Below are 9985 nucleotides of genomic sequence, written 5' to 3' on the forward strand. Positions count from 1 at the left end.
TCATATAGGAGTTCAACACTGGATTCCAAATCCTTAGAAAACCAGACTTCGGTGATTTTGATATTCACAGAATTGGTTCGCTTTTCTTTTCTTGCACCTTTTTCCTCAGAATGTTCTTGTGTAATTTTATATGAATACTGAAATTAAACCAAAACATTTAATTAATTAGAGGTTTTCTGTTTGTTTGTTGTTTGTTCATTTGTTTTTTCTTTAATTTAGAACCTCAGGATCCAACGAGCTGTAGGCCGATCCAGAGAGGGTAACATGTTTCCTCTCAGTTTAAAGCTACAAGTAAGCCTTCTGGAGGAAGACCAAGCAGCAGTGCAGAACGCTGGTGTTCTGCAGACAGAAGAAGGTGGCTCTTTTGCAGATTATCATTACTATGCTACAGTCATTATTTTCTCCAGCATCAGTGGTCTTATTACTGTCTAGTCAGATGGAACCATCTGTGGCATCAAGGATAGTTTTGCTTTAATGCTCTTTAGCTATGAGAAGGAAGAACTGTTGGGAAAGGTAAGACAGGAGTTTTAAGCCCTCCCAAAAGACTGCTGTGTCTGGCAGCATATCCATTGGAATTGGAAAGTCATCTTTTACACTCATTTTTGTCTGTCACAAAACCTGTGTTCCATGTGTTCAACAAGTGAGTTGTAGAATGATATGCAAATTCCCTTGCTGTGATTGATAAGTCTTGCAGTGCTGAGGAGATAGTATGGATTTAAGTATGGATAGATGTATATCCATATATACTTATATCCAGATATATAATGGATATAAGTAGCCCAAAGCAAGCTGTGCTCTTATGTGTTCTCCATCAGTCATGTGGGTCACTTCTGCCTGAGAATCAGGATTGTCAGCATTTGCCCCCAGCCTGTGACAGTCAGCTTAGCTCTATAAGGTTTTGTTCTGTGTTTTAGAACATCACATTCCTGATCCCTGGTTTCTATAACAACATGGAGGGAAGCAGTGACTGTTCTTTGCCATTACCTCCTCTTGACACCTCCATGGGGACAGAAGGGGAGTGTGTCTTTGAAGATGTTACTGCCTGCTGTACAGCTGGTTCTGGCTGCTGGAACAGAGGTAAAATGAATAGAGATGAGAGATTTGCCTATGAACATGGGAACTGCTTTGTAAAAGCAGTGTACCTCCATACAGTTTTTAAATGGGATTTCCGCTGTAACCTCAGGTTAAGCTAGAACGGAATTGTTCACTGAAGGTTGTGCTTCTCTCTTTGTGGCTAAGAAGATCAAACTGAATACCCAGATTGGAAGTTAATAGAGAATGCTTTGTACTTAACGAGAACATCCCTTTCTCTCCCTCCCCTGTTAGGATCTCTTGAGTATTTTAAGATGTGTAAAATATGGCTTTTGTGACAGTTTTGTAGCAGAGCTGTAGATACTTAGGACTAATACTTTAAGGGAAAAATTCTAATACTCTTCTGAATTGGCTTATGTTGCTGGCTAATATTCAGTGTTACTGTGGTGTTTCAGTTAGGAAGCATCACATATTTTATTGATGCAGTTCACTGCATTTACAAAGAATTTATCAAAATTTTATTTCTCTGAACACAACAGGAATAAACAGAAGCAAGGAAGCCTCATGTCTCCAAATCTCTCTTTCCAACTAGCTCTGGCCAAAACAGAAAACAAGCAAGTGCATACTTTCATCTGTATCACAAGAGATCATTAGGCTGTTTTTGTCCCTTTGGCTTTGGGTTTTTTTTTTTTCAGTTTTCTTTGCTTAGAAATGCACAACTGCATTGAAACCAATGCACACTAATGGAACAAAGGAGGGTTAGTAGACAGTGTGCAATTTCTTAAGTAGTTCTCTGATGAAGTGATGCCTCTAACCTAGGAATAATTCAGTTCTTCAGTGAGGAAGCATTGTTGGCACACAGCCTTTACTAAATGGAAGGATTGTTCTAGATTCAAATCTAGATTTATTCACTCATTGACAATACTTGGTTTACTTAATCATGCAAACTCTTGTCTTTCTCTTTTGATCTGTTGTCACTGGGGAAGGAAAGAAGTTCTTGTCTTTTTCATTTTAAGTATTTGGAATGGGAAGTGTCTGTGTTTTGGCTTTTTTTTTTTTTCTGCTACTATTTGAAAGATCACTTTATTTCCAATCTCTGTATGGTCATTGGCCTTTTTTTAGATCTGTGAACTTCAGTCCTAATAGCTAACCCAGGAGGCTAAATACCTTTCACGGAATCACAGTGGTTGGAAGAGACCTTTAAGATCACCAAGTCCAACCATAAACTCAACACTACCAATTCCACCTCTAAACCATGTCCCTAAGCACCTCGTCTACTCGTCTTATATATACCACCAGGGAAGGTGACTCCACCATCTCCCTGGGCAGCGTGTTCCAATGCTTTCAGTGAAGAAGTTTTTCCTAATATCCAGTCAAAACCTCCCCTGGCACAACTTGAGGCCATTTCCTCTTGTTCTGTCTCTTGTTACCTGGGAGAAGAGACTGACACCTACCTCTCTACACCCTCCTTTCAGGTTTGCCAAGAGCTTTGATGGGAATGCAAATTTTTAGAAAACATGAAAACATTAGATTCCTGCATGTGATGACTTCTCAGGCCAAAGTAGAGTGGAGTGCTCATATTTGGACCACTTTGCCTTAATTAAGTCTTTTATACTTAATTCCTTTGGGATGAGACAGACCAAGGCAGTTCTGAGATTGTTTTTAATCACTATAGTCTCCGAAATCTAAACATAAAAGGTTAAATTGATATGGTTTTGTTTCTTGTTTGGTACAGACAGCAGCTTCTTGGCTGCTTCTTTAGCCAGCCTTCTGTCAAGAGATGAAGAGGAGAAATTGAAAAGACACAAAGATGACAAAATAATACATGATGAGACTAAACAAAATAATGGGAACAGGTTATTTTCTACTCCTTCACCTCCTGAAGTGGCATCCACACCCTCTAATAGGTAGGCATTTCATGGACTGCATATTCACTTTGAAAAATGAAGAGCCATAGTGGCAGTCACCAGTGAAAACTGTTTCTTCACCTCTGTAATGTCTGTGGGAAGGTGTAATGTGAGCCTTCTGCACTTTGGTCTCTTTAGAATCTGAGCGCTATTTGCAAGACAGGTTGAGTTTTACCTACGTTTTTTTGTTTAGATCTCTGCAACCTACAATTGTAAAGTTACAGGAGTTCCATCTCTGAAGGGAACCAAAGGCTTCACCCAGGCTAGGGAAGGTAATTAGTCTCTATCTTTTCTAGATCAGAAACAGTGAATGTTTATCTCTTTCCATGGTATCCACCAGCTAGTGTTGCACTGAAGCCAGGTTACCTGGAGTGAATTCTAAATGTTATTCCTTCTGGTGTAACTGGCAGGTCATCCTTAAAACAGGATACTGTGTTACTAGAGTCCAGTCATTTTTATTGTACCTTTCTTGGTCCTTTTCCTGTTACAAGATTAGAAATTCTGCACACGTACCTATATTATGTTTATCTTAAGTCCAATTTTAAGCCTTCCACATTAACAATTCTAACTCTCAGAAAAGACTTACTGCCCTTTTTAATATGTAACTATTACACCACAGTTCTTGCTGCTTTTCAGAGAGACTGATAGTCATTGTTTCCTTGTGCTCTCTTGGGTTTATGTCTCTCATATCATACTTGGATTGTAAGTGCTCTGCTGCATGGATTGTTTTTGTAAAATACCTTTTGCTATGGGCTTCAATGAACCATGGTTAAATTGTTGGATGGAGACATTCATCTTCTGTTGGACAGACAAGAGATCTTCTGTTCTCCAGACTGGAAATATCCTGTCATGTGTATTGGCTTTTTGTTGCTTTTTGTCTTTGATATATATTGAGAAATTAAGGTAGAGAAGAAAGTATTCCATAGGGAAGGAGTGCCATTGAAGTATACCTGCTTTTCTTTGGTCAAGATGGAATTCATTAGGACTTTGGATGCCTGTGCCAACAGCTTTCTGCCTTTTTCTTTTAAACTTAAAAATAAAACAATTGGTGCAGGTTCTAAATAGTGACCATAGTAACTGAAGAGTAGGTAGTATACAGTATGATGGTTTTCTCATTATTTTGTCATCATGATATCTCTAATAACTTTGAATCCTTGCAGTGAAGACAGCATTGTGTGGTGGTTTCACTTGGCTACCAACCAAACACAGCAGCTCGCTCATTCTCCCCTCCCTAGGGAACAGGGGAGAGAATGGGAGGGTAAGGAGACTTGTAGGTTGAGAAAAAAACAATTTAATAATTGAAATAAAATAAAACTTAAAATAATGATGACAATAACAGTAATAATAAATATGCAAATGAGTGATGCACAGTGCAGTTGCTCACCACGTGCCAACTGATGCCTGTTCCCCTTTAGCAATCCCAGAACAGAGAGAGTCCCAAAACTGCAATCCTGGAAGTGTGAGCCCAAGTAATCCCCAAGAGAATCGCCCCAGCTTTCCGGTCAGCTCTCATTAATATACTGAACATGATGTTGTATGATATGCAGTATCTCATTGGCAGAGCCAAATGCCAATTTTGGGTTTTGATTACTGCACTTTGCCTCTCCAGTCCTTTGCACTTGCAGACTAGTGAAACACAAAGTCCTTGAACTTCCAGCAACAACATTAGTACCTTATCAACATTCTTCTCATAACAAATCCCACACTGAAACCAAAACTCAGCACTTACTAGCTACTAAGAAGACAATTAACTCTATCCTAGTGAAACTAGGGCACATTGCTACCAGTGGGTGGTCAGCCTACCATAGAGAGCCTTACCCTGAAACCTGGCTTGACAGAATCGGAGCAGTGGAACAGTGTAGAATAGTGCAAGATACAGGATCAAATAATTCTCAAAAGATGCTCTCTGCAAGACTCTCTCCCATGTCACCTGATTCAGAGCAGTTGGATTTAGGTCAGAACATGAAGGTTCCAGTAAGAAGCAGAGATAGTGCAGTATCTGTTGCAACTGAGACTCGAAATGGCAGTGAGACTAGTATCTTCCCTGACCAATTACAAGTTCATAATCAAGACCTCAAGGAAGTAATTTGTCAGCAGATCTGTAGGTTACTGTATGAAATGCTGAAGCATCAGCATTCTGCTGATGCCTGGGGACAAGCTTTTTCAGTAAATCTTGCCTGGGTGTCTGTTTGTTCTAGGCTAGAAGACAATCTAGATACCACATCCTATGGCCTAATTAAGCTGCCTTCTGATGTTATTTGTAACTCACCTGGGACACCAACAATAGGTGAGCCATGGTCTGGGACAACACTGGACTGCAGACAAGACTTTCAAAGCCGTATGGTGGCAGGGCAGTTGTCCAAAACAAACTCAATGTGTGATGCAAGACATTACAGTCTTGAGCACATTGTCATTGAAAACTGCCTGCTAAATGATGCTTCATCCTTCTTTGGAAATGGAAGAGATACTACCCGTGATGTTTGCTCAAGAAATAAAATGGGTTGCAGTGCTTCTGCACCAGGAGTTGCCACAACCTCTGAAGATGTTAAAGAATCAGACACTGAGCTGAACTGTATTTGCTCTGGTCTTGAGGTACTGGGTCTGAATATTGGTGTCAAGGGGAACTCAGACAATTGTTCAGGTACTACTTCAGCTCTTGTAGGAGCATCCTCTAATGCTGTGGACTCGGCTGTAGGCAATATGCTAACTCAGAAAACCAGTGCCTTTTCAATTGGGCAAGAAAAGCAGCTGTTGAATGGTGTTGCCACAGAAGATGGGTCTGGATGGCTGGCCTCCCAGAGGCATTTAGAAAACTCTGAAGAATCCTCCAAAGCATTTCTTGAGAAGCCTGAAGCTCTTGCAGAGACTGTGGGGGACAACATCAACAGAAACCCACTGAAAGCAAAGGTAGTCCTGGGGAAGACTTGGAAGTTGCGTGGGCAGCAAAATATGGAGATAAAAGTAACCTTAACCCCAGTGAAAGAAGGAAGGCTGAAACCAGCAGCTCCCTTGGCCCTGAAGATTCTGGAAGGCAGCTATACTGGGAATTGCTGTCACAGAGATGGTTCACAATTAAGTAAGTTAAACCTATTTCTCCCCTTCCCAAAACTCTTATTGAGATGCCCTTTTTCACCCACATTTTTGCAGAAGGCAAACAGTTCTGGTTAGAAACTCACAGTGGAGGAAGGAGAAGCTCTAGCATCTAGAAGAAACAATGGTATTTAAGTCTTGGAGGGTATTGGAAAAGCAGGTGGTATAAAATACAAAGTTACTGAGGAGTTAATCCAGACTGAATGGTCAGAAATATTCTTAAAACACAATTAAAAGATTTGAACCTGATAACTTCTTCTGAACAGAAAATATAAACTCCATTGTAAAACCTGTATTTCAGTTGTGTAACGGAATATGTTTCATTTACTCCTTTGATATGCAAACATATAAAATATAGTTACATTTATTCATTTATTTTCTGTATTAAGAATTAGATTTTAGAAAATAAGCTTAGCTACATTTTGTCTCTGTGTTAGGTGGGAAACTTTAAGTTTAGATCATTTTGTCTGTGTTAAGGGGGAAACTTTTACAATAACTAACAAGCTATTCCACACTATCAGCAAAGGCCTTGCAGTGCCTGGTATGCGAGCAGTCTGGAGCAAGATAAGAAGGAACTGGTGAGCAACACCTGCAGTCTGAAGCAAAAAGCCAACCTTGTTTTGTCTAACGGTCTACAAGGCTGCTAACAAACACCAAAAGGAGGCAGTACGCAAGCGCCAATGGGAGTGAACTTATGTTAAAATTTCTTGGAACTAATTAGATTAACCCATCCTAAATTTAATGAATATGTATGTGTGTGTACTTTAAATAATGCCTTTGTAAAAGCGTGGGTGTGCAGGGCCTTTGTGGAGCGATCCACCCTGTCACCCGCCGGCGAATAAAACATACCTGCTTTATAACTCCCTACGAGGTGTAAGGTTTGATTCCGCAGATCACCTTTAGCTGGATTTAGTGGGTTGTTGTATAAAATCCTCATTTTAATGTAATTTAGAATAGCAATGTGAAGTTAATAATCCAAATTGGACACTGACAGAAGTTTCTGCTGGGGAGTGGGAACTATGGAGGTAGCAGCCAAGTATCTCTAGAATAGCTGTGCTTTTGTCAGCCCCTCTGATCATTCCTTACTGAGTAGGTGTTTCCCAAATGAGTAACAGGAATTGACTTTCAGAGCTCCGAATTTTGTCCTAAAATGTCTGCAGTCTCGTTCAATGCTAAAGTTTCATTCCACCATTTTAACTTCCTCACCTGTTTCTACAGGTATACTCTTCGAAGTGAAGCGTGTGGAACTGCAGGACCCTGCTGTACTTTTCTGTGTCTGGGTGGTGAAAGACTTACAGAGCCAGAAGGAAGCTGAAGCAAAGACTCAGCTTTTGCTCTCCAGTCTAACAAGCTCTGCCCAGTCTATTGTGGATCTTTCTACACACAGTCTCGGAGAAGTAAGGAATTCTACCATTGTATAATATTGAGCATTCCTCTCCTTGTTTGACTGGTAGTCTAAAGCTAAAGTCAAAAAGTTTTCCAAATTAAAATAATATCATGAGGTGTTGGGCGAGTATTGCTGTTTCTTTGTTTCCCTATTTTTATGTCAAAAGCAACATTTCTTTGCTGTAAAAAGGACAAATTGCTATTTTGTAACATTTCTGGTAGCCTATGTTTGGCTTAGTGTAGTTACTTCTCCAGTCTGACAATGAAAGTTCCTAATTTTAAATTTGTTCTTAGGTTGGTTTAGGTACATCTGCAACAGAAGTTTGCACCAGTGTGGTGAGATTAATTTTTAAATCAGTGTAATCACACTGGCACCAGTGACACATCACTATTTAAAAAGGAAATACTGGGCTGAAAATTTTCCTTGTGTCAACAAAAGAAAACGGTGGTTTTTAGCTGCCTCCTGAGATGCTGCATTCAGGATGGTGTACAGAAAACTAATGCCGCGTAGCTGAACAGTAGGTACACATCAATGCCATAAAATGCCAACACAGAACTGCTCAGGCCTGCTTTTTAGTTAGTAGAGGGATGTTAAACTGTCAGTGTTTTGACCAAGGCTGCAGAGTAAAATAGTCCCTTTGAGCAACATGAAATAGGTAATGGCAATCTTCTAGATCACTTGAGTAAAGGTATGCATTCCCCAGATCTTTACATAGCTGGATTTTATTATGACCTTAACATAGAAGTACGTATGTATTTAGACATCAAACGTATAGTGGTGATGGTTCCAAACTACAGAAGACTCTAAGGAGCATCTTTGGTGGAGAAACTTAATTGCTGAAACAAGCAACCCCAAGCCATATCCTCTGAGCAAGAAAAACTTCTGCTGTGTTTAGTTTCTTGTGTAGTGTTGCAGGCCTTGGTAGGAAGGCAAGTAGTGTTTCTTTACTAGGGATTTTACTGGGGTGTTAATATTTAAGAGGATATGCCTCCAACTTGATTCCTCTTTGTGTCTGATAAGAGACCAATCTACAGAACTAAAAGGCTATCTTACCAGAAAGTTTGGTAAACACTGGTAATTTAATATCTTGTATATACTAAATCTTTTTAAGTTACTGGGGCAAATAGAAATTGCCAAATTTATAGACAGGGCTTAAAGCAGCACCTTTTTAGTTCTGTACGTCCAGAATACACTTACCTGGAAAAATTACAACATTGAAAGTAACCTACTTCTTACTCATCAAATCAAATTATCATTTGAGTATGAAAAGTAGCTGTTGAATGGTGTTGCCATAGAAGATGGTTCTGGGTGGCTGGCCTCCCAAAGGCATTTAGAAAATTCTGAAGAATCCTCCAAAGTATTCCTTGAGAAGCCTGAAGCTCTTGCAGAGACTGCAGGCAGTCTTGAATTCATTTTCCTACTTACACAGAGAAATTTGTGTGGCCATCTAAGGAGCATATGCTTCTGTTTTCTTTGCCTTTCTCTGAATTAAGCAGTATTTGTAGCTGGTGAGAGCTGACTGTTGGCTTGTCTTGTATGGTGATGATAACATCAACATAGAGTTCTTACAGTTTAAAACAAAATATCACTCCTTTTAGCTATTCTTGTAGATGTGTGTTTTATTTTCAGTATTTACTTCATTTTAGAAACATGATTCTGTGGCTTGCTCAATTTTTTTCATGCTATTTTTTTTTTTATCCGTACCTAGGCCATCAGATCAACTTCACTTTTTGAGAATTCCCAAAGAGCTGAAGAGCTTGAAGGATTAAGGACATGTGAGGGAGAATATGCAAAAAGTTACAACACTCTCAGTCTTATTGGCAAAGGATCTTTTGGCTCTGTCTGGATTGCCAGGGACAAGAAAGATCACCAGGAGGTTAAATATTTCTTTCTTTTATTATTATATTTATAATAATAATTATATAATAAATAAATATTTATTTCTTTTCTCATTGCAATAATTATTTAGGATGAAAACTGTAAGGTTACAGTGTTCATATTCTATCAACACTATTAAAAGCCGCTATTTGGTAGTTTGGGGTTTTCCTTTTAAACAGAAATCTGAAATCAATAATCTTATGAAAACAGCATAACAAGATGTTCACACTGATGTAGTGTATGAATGTTACCTAAGACAACAGGCACAGAATGAGACTGACCATGCAGCTACTTTAACCTGTTGAAAGAAGTACATATTAAGCTTAAAAGAATTACAGGTTTAAGTCTTCCATTACTGAGGGTGTTAAACTTCAAAGTCTTTATCATGCCATGACTCAAGAATGTGGAGTAGACATGTTGAGATTATGGGACTGTTTTATCAGCAGAAATATTCTGGGTGTTGAGAGGCAGACTCTGGTGTTTCTCTGCATAGATGTTAAGCAATTGCACTGGGTATCACTCATTTGCATATTTTATTACTATTATAATTATTATTTTAATATCAGTACTATTTTAAGTTTTATTTTATTTCCATTATTAAATTGTTCTTATCTCACCCTACGAGTCTCCTTACCCTTGCCCCCCAATTCTCTCTGCTGCCCTCTGGGGGGGGAGAGTGAGTGAGTGGCTG

At 39.2% G+C, this 9985-nt stretch overlaps 1 protein-coding gene across 1 annotated transcript in view; it reads left to right on the top strand.

Moving 5' to 3' along the window:
- Positions 1–219: 219 nt before the first annotated feature.
- PASK (PAS domain containing serine/threonine kinase) overlaps positions 220–9985 on the top strand; it is a gene marked incomplete at both ends in the record, with an annotated part of 13813 nt that continues 4047 nt past the window's right edge. Inside the window, 7 exon segments of the mRNA XM_029087572.1 lie at positions 220–513; positions 915–1077; positions 2768–2939; positions 3207–3211; positions 4711–6015; positions 7248–7426; positions 9125–9292. Coding sequence (XP_028943405.1) covers positions 220–513; positions 915–1077; positions 2768–2939; positions 3207–3211; positions 4711–6015; positions 7248–7426; positions 9125–9292 — 2286 coding nt within the window.

This window comes from Antrostomus carolinensis, unplaced genomic scaffold (assembly GCF_000700745.2).
Source record: "Antrostomus carolinensis isolate BGI_N321 unplaced genomic scaffold, ASM70074v2 scaffold37331, whole genome shotgun sequence".
NCBI classification, from domain to species: domain Eukaryota; kingdom Metazoa; phylum Chordata; class Aves; order Caprimulgiformes; family Caprimulgidae; genus Antrostomus; species Antrostomus carolinensis.